The sequence below is a fragment of the Danio aesculapii genome, chromosome 15, assembly GCF_903798145.1.
Source record: "Danio aesculapii chromosome 15, fDanAes4.1, whole genome shotgun sequence".
In the NCBI taxonomy this organism is placed as follows: Eukaryota; Metazoa; Chordata; class Actinopteri; order Cypriniformes; family Danionidae; genus Danio; species Danio aesculapii.
The window spans coordinates 43726299-43741464 of NC_079449.1; the positions used below are offsets into that span (position 1 = coordinate 43726299).

The 15166-nt window shown below is 40.1% G+C and overlaps 1 protein-coding gene and 2 non-coding genes across 3 annotated transcripts; all 3 read left to right on the forward strand.

Annotated features, from left to right (window-relative positions):
- The first annotated feature begins 341 nt into the window (after nucleotides 1-341).
- Nucleotides 342-413, forward strand: trnah-gug (transfer RNA histidin (anticodon GUG)). Its single transcript has one exon. It is a non-coding gene; the product is annotated as a tRNA-His (tRNA).
- A 1116-nt stretch (nucleotides 414-1529) lies between these two features.
- Nucleotides 1530-1602, forward strand: trnak-uuu (transfer RNA lysine (anticodon UUU)). The gene has a single exon. It is a non-coding gene; the product is annotated as a tRNA-Lys (tRNA).
- Nucleotides 1603-8048: 6446 nt separating this feature from the next.
- Nucleotides 8049-10015, forward strand: LOC130241935 (zinc finger protein 658B-like). Its single transcript, XM_056473930.1, has one exon. It carries the CDS (start codon nucleotides 8049-8051, stop codon nucleotides 9609-9611), a length of 1563 nt encoding a protein of 520 aa, XP_056329905.1. The 3' UTR covers nucleotides 9612-10015.
- The last annotated feature ends 5151 nt before the right edge of the window (nucleotides 10016-15166 follow it).

Consider the following 15166-nt stretch of genomic DNA (forward strand, 5'->3'; position numbering starts at 1 on the left):
ACATGTCATCTGGCAGCACGACCAAAGCGCCAGGCAAGAGCACCTCAAAATGAGCATGCTTCGTAGTCGTGGCTGACTGGTTATGGCGTTGACTAGAAATCCATTGGTGTCTGCTCGCGCAGGTTCGACTCTTGTCGACTACGGCCAGGCCATGCACAGGATTTAGTTTGCGACCTTCCCTGATTGTTTGCAACTCCAGTGTTTCTTGGGAAAAGGCATGTGCTGGTAGGAAAAAGCAACGAAAATAAAATGGCAGCACGTGTTAGCTAGCTTCCCTGGGGGCCCGCCATTTTCAAAGACATATGACAGCGAGTAAATATCCAGCAGCTGTCCAGTAGCTCGCCGTGATCGTATAGTGGTTAGTACTCTGCGTTGTGGCCGCAGCAACCCCGGTTCGAATCCGGGTCATGGCAGATTTTTTAAGGTGGCATTTTCGTTGCACTCTGTGTTGTCATTGGTAATCTCTAGCGTCATTTTAGTGCAGGCTGTGCTAATGGACGTACTGAATGTTTACATTTCCTAAAGTGTGGAAGACTAGGGATTCGATATGAGCAACGGGACCTTTGATGCCAGCATACTGTGTAGACAAGCATTGATTAAGTCACGCTAGTAAGGCATGGAAGGAATCTTTTCAATGGCTAAGTTTCCATTTATAGCCACAACAACAGAAAGAACTTCTGAAGTTGTCATTGATCTCTTTAATGTCTCCTACATGACATGGAGTCCAAACTACTGTGTTTTACTGATGTCTATACCTACAACAACCATGAACCCAACCTCACAGTAACCTGTTGTGTTTTAGCAACATCTACACCAACCACAAGCCTAAACCCCACCTCACGGTAAACTTTTGTACATCTTAAAAGTCTGCGCCGACCACAACCCTAGACGTTGCCTACTTGTAGGCTGATGCTATTGAGCCCGGATAGCTCAGTCGGTAGAGCATCAGACTTTTAATCTGAGGGTCCAGGGTTCAAGTCCCTGTTGTTTTGTACACTCCACTTTTTAGTGCACGCTGTGACTCTTACACGTCGCAAGCGCTTAAATCTAAGCTAATGCCCCAATGATCCTGGATAAGTCAGTCGGTAGATCATCAGACTTTTATTCTAATGTTCCAGGGTTCAAGTCCCTGTTTGGGCATGTAAGCCAACTTTTGTAGAGCGACATCTATTGCTGGTGAGCTCTTGCTTGCTCTACATGTCATCTGGCAGCACGACCAATGCGCCAGGCAAGAGCACCTCAAAAATAGCACGCTTTTTAGTCATAGCCGAGTGCTTAAGGTGATGGACTGGAAATCCACTTGTGGTCTCCTCGCGCAGGTTCGAATTCTGTCGACTACCACCAGGCCCTGCGCAGGATTTATACCTACAACAACCATGAACCCAACCTCACAGTAACCTGTTGTGTTTTAGCAACATCTACACCAACCACAAGCCTAAACCCCACCTCACGGTAAACTTTTGTACATCTTAAAAGTCTGCGCCGACCACAACCCTAGACATTGCCTACTTGTAGGCTGATGCTATTGAGCCTGGATAGCTCAGTCGGTAGAGCATCAGACTTTTAATCTGAGGGTCCAGGGTTCAAGTCCCTGTTCGGGCGGGTTAGGGTCTTTTTGTGGAGCCACAGCTTTTGCCGCTGAGCTATCGCTTCTTTGTAAGTTTCATCTGGATGCACAACATGTGTACTAGGCATAAGGACATGGCAGTTCAGGCAGTCTTGCAGTCGTGGCCGAGTGTTTAAGGCGATCGATTAGAAATCCGTTGGGGTCTCCTCGTGCAGGTTCGAGTCCTGCTGATTACGTCCATGTCCTGTTCCATTTTAAAATTGCAACAGTCATCAATTGTTTGCAATTCCAGTGTTTCTTGGGAAAAGCGTTGTGCTAGTAGGAGGGGAAAAACAACAGCTTGTGCTCACTGAACAGGAAGGGGCATATCACAGGGAGGAACATACTACAAAGGACACTCAGTAGCTGTCTGCTAGTGCACTGTGATAGTATGGTGGTTAGTTCTCTCCATTGTTCTCTCCATTTTATTCTAACGTTCCAGGGTTCAAGTCCCTGTTTGGGCGTGTAAGCCAACTTTTGTAGAGCGACATCTGTTGCTGGTGAGCTCTTGCTTGCTCTACATGTCATCTGGCAGCACGACCAATGCGCCAGGCAAGAGCACCTCAAAAATAGCACGCTCTTTAGTCATAGCCGAGTGCTTAAGGTGATGGACTAGAAATCCACTTGTGGTCTCCTCGCGCAGGTTCGAATTCTGTCGACTACCACCAGGCCCTGCGCAGGATTTAGCTTTTGACCTTCCTTGATTGTTTGCAACTCTAGTGTTTCTTGGGAAAAGGGATGTGCTGGTAGGGAAAAGCAACAAAAATAAAATGGCAGTGTGTGCTTACTAACTGCCCTGGGGGCCCCATCATTTTCAAAGACATATGATAGAGAGTGAAGGTGCAGTAGCTCGCCGTGATCGTATAGTGGTTAGTACTCTGCGCTGTGGCCGCAGCAATCCTGGTTCATATCCAGCTCATGGCATGTTTTTCAAGGTGGCATTGGCATTGTACTTGGTGTTGCCATCTGTAATCTCCTGCCTCCTTTTAGTGCAGGCTGTGCTAATGGCACGTCCTGAATGTTTACATTTCCTAAAGTGTGAAAGACTAGGGATTTGATATGAGCAACGGGACCTTTGCTCAAGATGTTTTCTGGCAAACACTTTTTCACACAGGGCAATGTGGTTTTGGATTTTCTTTTGCCTCAATATTAAAAACCTTTATTTAAAAACTGCATGATGTGTTTACTTGTGTTGTCTTTGACCAATACTTTATTTATTCATTTTCTTTTTAGCTTAGTCCCTTTATTAATCAGGGGTCGCCACAGCGGGACTTATCCAGCATATGTTTTACACAGCGGATGCCCTTCCGGCTGCAACCCAACACTGGGAAACACCCATACACTCTCATTCACACACATGCACTACGGACAATTTAGCTTACCTAATTCACTTATAGCACATGTCTTTGGACTAGTGGGTAAAACTGGAGCACCCGGAGGAAACCCATGTGAACACTGGAAGAACATGCAAACTCTATACAGAAATAGTTTCTAAGCCAGCTGAGGCTGAAACTAACGACTTTCTTGCTGTGAGGCAACATCACTTCCCGTCGACACACCTGACCAATGTTAAATAAGTTTAATGATCTGGAACATTAAAATATGACAAACATGCAAAACAACTATCAGTAATGGAGTGAAGTCTTTTTCAAACCACTACACTCTATATAGCTTGATTTGTTAAGTAATTGATCATTGTTAGAACTTTTGCCACAAAAGTATTTAAAAATCGCCCTGTTTACTCATTCACTTTAAATGTAAATCATTTGATTTACAACTGAGACACAGAAAGTGGGTGCTTTGTCATGAATATTGATGGCCGTTCTCACTCTTGATAAAGACCATCTCTAATGGGCCATCAATGTGTAAATAAAGAGACCCAGGACATGGGTATCTGTGTTTGTCTTTATTTACATTTTATTTTTAGTCCACAATATAAATATAAATAAGTTTGGTCAAAGTTTCACAATGGTCTGAACATTTACATCACATTATACTAAGTTTCTTCAGATTTGAGCCTGTCCCATATTCGTTCCCAAAGAGAAAGGGTCATATTTTCCAGGAAGTAATTACTTTTTTTAAACCACTACTACTACAACTACTAATAACAAAGTGGTGTATATTTGCATGCTCAGTTTGCAGACAGCTTTCCCTATCTGACAACAATTCATTCATTTTCTTTTCGACTCAGTTCCTTCATTAATCTGGGGTCGCCACAGCGGAATGAACCGCCAACTTATCCAACATATGTTTTATGCAGCGGACACCCTTCCAGCTGCAACCCATCACTAGGAAACATTCATACACACTCATTCACACAGATACACTATGGACAACTTAGCTTACCCAATTCACCTGTACTACACGTTTTTGGACTTGTGGGGGAAATCGGATTTCTAATATTTGATCCAATAAATTTGTATTTCAAAATTAAGTCTTTTTTCACATTTCTTTATTCTAAAAATTAAGGAAATAGATTGGTACTTTAAAAGTGTGGTTATGATTACCACCCAACAAGCTAATTCAGCTAAAAATAGTGCTTAAAATGTCACTAAAACGCAGTATTTAAATCTCAGAATTAAATAGAAAAAGGGGGAAGTATATCTGCAAAACGGTGCACTTTTAGAGAGAAAAGACCCAACCCTTTCACTAGGCTGGCTACAGGTCTGTATTGTTCTCCTTACTAATAAGTTATAATAATAACTTATAATAATAAGAGATTCAACAATGAATGACATTTCTGTCACGTGGATATCAAATCTAAGTATTGTGTTTAAAAACACTTCTGTGTATGAAAAAATGCAGCCACTTCAGCATGCGGCTGTTTAAATTACTACAGCTTATCATAGGCTACTGTTAAATAATTTTCATTATAACATATTAAAGTAACAAACCGATATGTGTGATTGCATTAATGTAAAATATATGTTAATTATTTGGGTTATTGTAAGATAAACCCTTAAATATGTAAGGTAAACCCTTTCGTATATGTTATACGCATCACAGGGACTACACTGCCAGCCATTGAGGACATCCAGAAGAAACACTGTCTGCGCCGAGCACGCAGTATTCTTAAGGACGCCTCTCACCCTGCTCACAGACTGTTTTCTCTCCTGCCTTCCGGCAGGCGCTTCAGGCTCCCCCGGACAAAAACCAGCAGACTGAGAAACAGCTTTTTCCCCAGAGCTGTCTCCCTTCTGAACTCTGCCCCTCACTGACTCTTTTGCCCCCCCAATACACCCCCCACACTCCTCTAACTTATACTCCTCACAATCACTGCACTATTTAACATTTGCACATTTAAAGTTTGCACATATTCATTGCACTGATTCATTTACTTGAACTGGACATACCCACTGCACATGGACATTTGTAATTATGTTTATCTGTAAGCACACTTCTGCTATTAATAGCATCCTGTACATATATTCATTTATTGTAAATCTGTTCATAGCTAATACAACCTGTATATAATGTTCATAGTACATCCATCTGTAAATATCACCATAGTTTTTCTATAACTGCACTTTATAACTTATACCTGTATCCTGCACTTGCTGCTATTGCACTGCTGGTTAGACCGAAACTGCATTTCGTTGCCTTGTACTTGTACATGTGTAATGACAATAAAGTTGAATCTAATCTAATCTAATCTAATCTAAAGAAACCCACATTACTCCCATCAAAGTAATAAAAATAATAATAATTACAGCATAAACATTCATTCTAAGCCACATTCGGACCACAACCCTTTCTATTTTGCAGTTGTTGCTTCGGTTGCGAGATTTCTTAACGAGAGTAACGAAAATTATTTATATTACTTAATTAATCATTCATTTTCCATCAGTTTAGTCCTTTTATTTATCAGGGGTTGCCACAGCAGAATGAACCGCTAACTTATCCAGCATATGCCCTTCCAGCTGCAACCCAGTAAGCTACTGGGAAATACACACACACACACACACACGGATCCGGAGCACCCTATACGAACTCCACACAAACACCAACTGGCCCAGCCAGGACTCGAACCAGTGACCTTCTTGCTGTGAGGCAACAGTGCTAACCACTGAGCCAACTTGTCGCTCTATTTGTTAAATGTGCCATTTATTGTAGTTTATTAACGCCTTACCGCCACAGTAATGCAAATACAGTAGCTGTACCGAGTAGTATTTATGTTATTTATTAAATAAATTGTATTTAATTGTAGGTCTAGCCCTTCCACAACCCTTAACCTAACAGTCACAGTACTAAAACAGTATTAAAACATAAATTAATGTTATGCAGTATCTCAAAAATCATGCTACAGTATATTGATGTGCGTGTCCGCAGTTGTATCCTATCTGCAGCCAATCAGCATTCGCTAAAGCGTTCACAGCCAGCCAATCAGCATTCGCTAAGCAACAAAGAGCAGCCCATCAGCATTCGCTGTGCCACAGACAGGCGAATATTCCGCTCCCGGCGCTGAGTGTATGAGCTAGATGGAGTTTGAATTGGATCGCTGGCAAACTTTGGAGATTCATGTATAATTATACTTCTGTTGCGGGTGTTGTGCGTTATTTCAAAGTAAGTGTATTATATCTGACTTTTGTAACGTTCGCGAGTGTGATATGTTTAACTTTGTAGCCGATTACCCCGCGGTTTGATGTGATTTTACTCGTGTTAAATGTTTACACATTAGCACTATTAACTGTAAACAATACTTAATACTTTTATGATTACACTGAGGTAAAGTTGGTTTTAGATATTTGTGCTGGGGCAACTTGACATGCTCCCTATATTGTTTACCATGGTAAACAATATAGGGACTTACGTTTAACTTACTTTGAATATTAGGCCTGAAATGAAATCACATGCAAGTATGACTTCAAAATAACATTAGCACTATTGGCTGTAAACAGTGTTGTACTTTGATATTCATTGGCTGCTGCTAATATGATTTCACTGTTTGGAATTTGCAAATAATACTTTTCTGAAATTATATTATTAAGGCGAAAGTCAGAATGTGCGAATATAAAACCAAATGTACCCTTAATAATGTTTACATAGTATTTAGGAAACAATTTTACCTTTATTCACATTTGCTAATGTTATCTGTGTCATTAATTGATTTGTATCTCTACTGTAACAACGTACAGCATTGTTTAGTCAGTTAAATAATGCTAATGTTGTTTTTAAGTCATACTTGCATGTGATTTAAAGCCTAATACTCAATGTATCGTGGTAAACAATATAAGGAGCATGTCATAAGTAGGGATGGCTGACGTGAAACTGACGTTTCGACACGGTATCGAGATCCCGAAGCGCAAGTGTTTCGAAACACTGCACCGAAGCATGATCCAAAACGCCCAGGTCACGTGACTAAAGTGATTCGAAACACCTGGTCGCGTGACCAAAGTGGTTCAGAAGCGCTTCGAGACCTGGCGAATCTGCCTTTGACCAACAGGGTTTGCTCAACGTGTCTCATATAGCCTAGTGGACAGTGCGTGTGCATGATGTTACTGAGCTTCAATTGATGAAGGGTTCGAATCCCGACATGTATAAATACTCAGAGTTCATGATTTTGTGTATTTTAATAATGTTACTGTTTTATAGTGTAGTCTAGATAGGATACAGCTACTGATACGCCATCAATTTAGCACTGTAAAAGAATAATGAATATTTTACAGTACTGTGATGGTTGGGTTTAAGTTTTGGGTATATGTTAATAAAATACAATGGGAAATTTATTGAGTAATATAAATAATTCTTGTTAACTTCTGGTCACAACCATGTCTGATCTAGCAACAACCCTGTTTTATGACCAAAACAAGACATATTTACTCACAAACAAAACGATACAAGAACAAAGCATTTCAAACGGATATTAAAGCATTTCAAAACAGCTTCATCAGTCTGGAATCGAACCTAGTATCCCCACACGGTAGCCAGAAACCCTAACCGCTCCACTAAATCACTTGTGGATTCTCTCTGAGAAAGTGGGGTTTAATACCTCAATTTGCTCAACTGTGCTTTGCTTAAGCTGTTCCAGTGCAATACTTAAAAATGACCTCTAGGTGTCATCGTAGAGTGGGGTTTCGAAACGTTTCGAAGCTTCGACACATTTGCTCTGACTGTTTCATGAAGCCTCGCTTTGCCCACCACTAGTCATAAGTTGTCCCTGAAATGATGTGTGAATAGAAAACCAACTTTACCTGCTAATTAATGCTGTCTTTATTTATTTATCTGATGTTTTCAGTTTCCTTCACTCTTGTGTTGCTCAGAGTTTTGTATGCTAAAATATAGTTTTATTTACTTTGATTTTAGGCCTTTAAAAGAACGAGACTGCATGAAACAAAGATGATGAACTAGTAAAAGCTGGAAAACACCCCATTTACTGGCTGGATGTTTTTATTTTTAATCAAAAGAGGAAACAAGTTTTTTTTCTTACCTGCACTGTGGAAAGATGCAAAACAGTCATAAGATTCACACGGTGGTCCACACTGGAGAGGAACCATTCACATGCACTCAATGTGGTAAGAGTTTCAAACTGTCATCACACCTTAATTCCCACATCAGGATTCACACTGGAGAGAAACCATTCACATGTACCCAGTGTGGACAGAGTTTCAGGCAGTCATCAAACCTTAACAAACACCTAGCGATTCACACTGGAGACAAACCATTCACATGTACCCAGTGTGGACAGAGTTTCAGGCACTCATCAAACCTTAACAAACACCTAGCGATTCACACTGGAGAGAAACCATTCACATGTACTCAGTGTGGTAAGAGTTTTGCGTTCTCCTCTTACCTTAAACAACATATGATGATCCACACTGGAGAGAAAAAACACCAATGTGATCAGTGCGGTAAAACATTTTTAAGAGGTCCATTACTGAAGGTCCATCTAAGGGTTCATACAAAGGAGAAACCGTATTCCTGTTCTGTATGTGGAAAGAGTTTTACACAGCAGTCAAGTTTAGGACAACATCAGAAGATCCACACTGGTGCGAGAGAGTATTTCTGCTTTGATTGTGAGAAGACTTTTATTACAGCTGAAGATTTAAAACGGCATCGGAGGATTCACACTGGAGAGAAACCGTACATTTGTTCACACTGCAACAAGGGATTCGGCGATTTAGGAAACCTGAAAGCACATGAGAAGATTCACACTGGGGAGAAACCGTACATGTGTTCACACTGCAAGAAGAGATTCAGACTAATAGGACGACTGAAAGTACATGAGAGGATTCACACTAGAGAGAAGCCATACATGTGTTCACACTGCGACAAGAGATTCAGTCATTTAAAAACCCTGAATACACATGAGAGAATACACACCGGAGAGAAACCGTACACGTGTTCACACTGCAACAAGAGATTCAAACTATTAGGACCTCTGAAAATACACGAGAGGATTCACACCGGAGAGAAACCGTACACGTGTTCACACTGCGACAAGAGATTCAGTCAGGTATATAACCTGAAAGTACATGAGAGGATTCACACTGGAGAGAAACCGTACATGTGTTCACACTGTGACAAGAGATTCAGTCATTTAAAAACCCTGAATACACATGAGAGGATTCACACCGGAGAGAAACCGTACACGTGTTCACACTGCGACAAGAGATTCAGATTATTAGTACATCTGAAAGTACACGAGAGGACTCACACCGGAGAGAAACCGTACACATGTTCACACTGCGACAAGAGATTCAGTCAGGTATATAACCTAAAAGTACACGAGAGGATTCACACCGGAGAGAAACCGTACATGTGTTCACACTGCGACAAGAGATTCAGTCATTTAAAAACCCTGAAAACACATGAGAGAATTCACACCGGCGAGAATCCGTACACGTGTTCACACTGCAACAAGAGATTCAGACAGGTATATAACCTAAAAGTACATGAGAGGATTCACACCGGAGAGAAACCGTACATGTGTTCACACTGCGACAAGAGATTCAGCCATTTAAAAACCCTGAAAACACATGAGAGGATTCACTCAGCTGTTTGCTAGCCTGCCTTGCATAACTACTGTTTTTGTATAATTTCTCATGATTACTAATGGTTTCCTACATAGTTATTATCTCTTTAAATAGTCTTTTAAAAAGAGCTTAGCCTCAAGCAGTGTGCTTCACTCTCATAATGTCGTCTGGCATGCAAAATCAACTTTTGGGAGCTGTTTGGACAGAAATGTGTGTAGATATAGCGTGGGAAGTCATATTGGAGTGATAGAAACACAGCAAGTCTCTATTTCAAAATCCCATGACATTAAAATAGGACTAAAATCCCAGAGAGTTTCACTGGTTCTTGCTTGTCGTGGGGGAACAGAGTGAAATGTGTCATTCTGTCAAATTCTTTATTTTCCTCTGTTTTTGTTTATTGTACGTGTGTTCGTTATATGTTAGACTAGTCAGTAAATCAGCTTATAACCACGCTGGATTGTCTTTATTTGCCTCACAGAAATGCTCACTTTAACTGTAAAGATCTTTGCTACCAGCTTTTAAAAATTTAATAAAACTTCTAAACCATTCAGTAAATTCACAAGAATTAAAATTCCTTTTCTAAATGAATAAACTATGAGCGGACGAAGTCACGGTTTTATTGATTTAGTTAAATTAACTATAATTGTATTCTAAATATTCAGGATTAATAACTTAACAATCATTTATAAATTGAGCTAATTTTGCTACATGCTTAACGAGAACACGGTTATCGCTCACCTGCTGGTAATTTCATACCATTTATTTCACGTAACCACTATTAATAAAAAAACTGGCGTTTCAAGACCACATTCAAAATGATTTATCACTTGAATATTAAAGGGCACATAGTTTACCTCTTTTTTATGATTTAATATTAATATTATGGTTCTTCTGAGTGTGTCAGTTTAGGTTCAGTTTAAAACACAATTCAGATTTTTTATTATGTGTTAAACAGTGTCATGTTGGGGGCGTGTCCACAGCTCGCTGATTTATGGGTGTGGTGCTTAACATGTAAATTAGTTTCGGCTTCCCGCCAACGTAACAAGGGGGCGGGGCCATGAGCTGACCCGCTCTGCGTTTGCAACAGAGTCTGACAGGCAGACTGAGAGGAGCAGGAGTGAGAGGATCAGCATTCAGTCGTACATGTACGACTCGGACACAGACCAAGCAGAGAGTACAAAATCATTTGTGTCTTTGTACAGTTTTACAGCCAACTGTGTGCTAGTTTCTAGTGCCGAGCTTGTACACAGAAACTAATAACCACGCACACTGAATTAACTTTGACTGAGGCACCGGATGGGCCGCTCGAAGCCACGACACGGCACACCAGACACTCTCTGTGGTGCGGCAGAGACATGAAGTTTCCCGAATCGTCGCGCCATGCATTTTTGAATTCTAAACATAGGTTTCTGCAGCGGTCCGCGGCGCCCAGCCGTCGACTTGAGTGTACCCTGATAGAAACCGATGTTTAGAATTCTAAAACGCATGCTAGTTAAGATCACAGGGAGCTTCTGGGATCGCGAGAAATGCAAACAGCTGAAGTATAAGGTAGACTCAATGAGAAGTACACATGTTTGCAAACCTACCTAAAGATACAACCAATAATTCCGATTAGAGTGATAATGTGGAGAATATTGCTCTTGTGTTGAGCCCAATGAGCCTTGCATCTAAAAATAGAGCTAGCGTGTTCCTTTAGTGATATCGCTTCAACTCACGCTGAAAATGGCGGACGTGAATCAACAAACTGAGGATATGATGACGCGCCTGTCAATCAATATTGGTGGGCGGGGGGACCGCTCTCCTACGTAAAGTTGCGGTCGGTTTGAAAACCGCTTCAATTGGTCCACCGTTTTTATGTTGTTAAATTGAAAAAAAAGCACTGGGTGTGCTTATATCACCCCAATATGACGGTCTATACACCATACATGCACATATGTCTGTCCAAACAGCTTGAAAAGTAGATTTTTTACCATAGGTGCCCTTTAAGGAAACTCACTTTACTAATAATTGTACCAAATTATAAGATTAATTATTAAAAAACACAAAGAAAAGTTTGTTAATTAACTAAAAACTTTATAAAAGTCATGTTTCTGAATTTAACTATGGTGTGTCCTTTTATTGATGAGGTGGTGGATGAGGGAGCCATTATTGGCGGAGGGCATTTCAAAGAGAACAAACTTTCAGGGACAGGTCAGACACTGGCGTTTCGTGACAGTTACCTGTATGAGCAGTATAGATGAATTACCATGTTTGTAAACATTCAAGATGCACGCAAAGCGAAGTTGCAGAAAAAAACCGAGAGTGCTAGCATTTACAGCGAGGGAATGACATCAGATGTGTTACAGAGTTGTTGTCTTAGAAATAAGTTATATTGATTACATATTACATATATTATGTACATAATGCCTTCAGCATATTATAACAGCTCGTCACCCAGTGATAAGCACAGTTATTCTGCAAAATTAACGTTAAATTAAGCGGCATTCGTCTGACAGGTTCATTTGCGATAGCACCCTCCCAATGAATATTGCATGTGACGAAATGACCAAGCATCCAGCCCCAAATATACAACTATCTCACTGAAACTCCAAGTGATTTTACAAGAGAGAAGTTAAAGGTCTACAAGTCTTTAGATGCCTACAATTCTGTCCTGTGTGGTGCAAGAAATAATGCTCCATGATGACCAGATTCAAAACTTTGTAGAGCTAAAAATTGAGGTTCTGCCTAGCCAAGGACAAGGGAAGAAGACGGAGCTGTACAAGACCTGGGTAATCATCAACAAGCAGAACAACTGCATTCTGACAGCGAACTGCTCCTGTACGGCAGGGTATGTGAACGCACATGTTTACATTTCATTCTGAGCATTCAGTGTGCGCAGTTTAATTCACTATATTTAACTGTTTATGCTGAAATCATTGCTGCAATCAAAAATGAGTAATGTGTATGATTCAATTTCAGCATAGGGTCAACTTACCTGATATAACATGAGAACTGCAGAGTCCAGCATTTATAATTAGGTCCTCACTCCATTCAGCTCCATTTCAGCCAAAGGTGTCTGCGGTTGGCATTAAAAGCAGTGTGGTCTACGGTAAAAGTTAAGTTCGAATTTGGCATCCTACTGCACAACACCATGTTTACTGTTGCAACCAGGAACTCATGTGACGTCATGTGTGACGTAGGTTGGTAATTCCTCTATAGGTTTTCATATGCCGCAATAGAGCAGATGTCACAGATGGTGTGCCTCACCACCAAAAAGGCACCTCAATATTTTCATTTCATTTTTATTTCATTACCTGTCCACAGGGCTGTTGTATAATAATGTTTGGTGACAGACAGAAAAAATAAAGGTCTTCTTGTTCAAACTACGCATTTAAATGAGTTTAAACACCCCAGTTCTTGACTTTTTTTGGAGTACAACCTAATTGTTTTACGTCTTATGTACTTAAAAAAAAAACAACAAAAAAAAACCAAACAATCGACTTAAATTGTGTTGGAACGACATGAAGGGATTCATGTGTATGTGGAACCCAGCGTTATTTTATAGTGTGTGTGACGAGCATTCAGTTTCAAAAGTAATCCAGTGGGAGTTTGGATCACGACTTCCATCAAATCTTGCGTGAAAAGTGAATTAAGATCAGAGCATGTAATGCAGTCTTACATATGATTTGACCTTTGAATTATTCGAAACTCAGATTGGGATCCTTTTGATCCCCCCCCCCCCAAAAAAAAACAAACGAAACAGGATTATCCTGATCTCACCAGAAGGGTGGATTCAGTTATGATTTTTTTTAACCAAAGTGAATTATAGGGATGCACGATATATCAGCAGCCACATCGTTATCGGCTGATAAATGCTATTTTTAAGATTATCATTATTGATCCGATGTCTAAATTAGGCCGATATCTTCAAGCAGAATATATATATATATATATAAATAATCCATATCAGTCCATCCCTAGTGAATTATCACAAACTTAATGGTTACTGATGATATATAAATTCCTTCATATCTGAAGCCTATATAAAGCATGTCACATGTTTTGAGATCTGGTAAACAGCAACAAAATCAAAGCAGCATTGAATTAGAACCATTAAAACAGGTCTCAGGCTCAATTGAATGCCTCAGTTATTTGGATTAGCTGTGTTTGATTAGGGTTGAAGGAAAACTGTGCAGAGTTTCAGAGCTATGCATTAAAACAATGGCCGTTTGTGGCCACTGGTGTTTAGCCTACCTGTTGTTGTTTGCTAAGCCAGTAGGTTACACTGTTGGTTCCATTTTAAGGCTCTGGTAAACAGGATTTGGTAATTCTGAAATGTGGTATTTGGATCACAGTGATGCAACCAAATGTTGTTTTTAAAAAACAGTCATGAAGGAAGATAGATTAGTTATTAGTTCCAGCATAATAAAACAAGGGATTTCCAAATCTCGACCAATTTGATCCAGATTATTATTCTTTTAAACTGGGCCCAGGAGTTCACTGTGCAGTTAGAGATGTGTGTACGTGTCTGTGGTCCTGGACTGATACAGTAGGTGTGGAGAATACATCAATAATAGCCTATCCTATCCTATCACAAAAGTCCTGCATGCCTGTACTGCACTTCAGTAATGTGACTTAAATAGGAATACTCCACATGCCTTAATTGCATTGGTGTTCGATTATGACTTCAGTCAGATTAAAGGTGCAGTAGGTGATTGTCTTCAGAAACATGCTTAGTTGTGCTGGTTGAAAGTCTTTTCACACTCCAATAGTACTGATTAAAGGATCTAAACGTGTTTATATGTGTTTTATATTCTGGGTGAAGCAGAAGACAAAATGTTCATCCAATTAAAGATTATCAGGCCGATAATTCCCCTAATTCTGATGAGTAGCCCAAACTGTGTCAGCAAATGTAGAGTTGTACAACTGCACACCCGTTCACACAGATCCACCATTAGCACGTTCACCTGCACACTTGCTAAAATCCTGAATCAATACTGGAGTGAGTTTTGCACACTGGAGGAAGGACGACACCATGGCTGAAGTATTTCTTGTAGACAGGTAGTATTATGTGTTTAAAACTCTAAGTCACGCAGAGCTGATGTAGACTGTGTTATGAATGGGTTCTATGCACAGAAGTGTTGTTCACCATCTAAAATCTCCCAGTGAAAGATTGACGTGACTATTTTCAGTGTCATAAGGTCCTTTTACAGCATCAGTAATGTAGATTTATATTCAGTTTAACAACAAAACATCAGTAAACAGCGCTAATCCGACTAGCCTGCTATACTGAGCTGAAGATGCTTTTATATTCACATTGGGTCATTTCTGAACAATGACAGCCTGTGACGCGCTCCCTATATTGTTCACCGCTACTCTGAATATTCACTCTGAAATAGCATGCAAGTGTGGTTTAGGAATAAGTGTAACTCCTGCACGGCTCCGGCCAAACGCTAAGTATAAAAAGCTTTAGAATCCTTGCATGAATGAACAAGTTCTGCTGCTACACAACTGTAAACGTGCTAGATATCACACCGTTTCTCAATGGAAATAGTACTAGAAATGATCTACCATCGTCTTTAATGCGCATGTTCAAGATTTCAGGAGG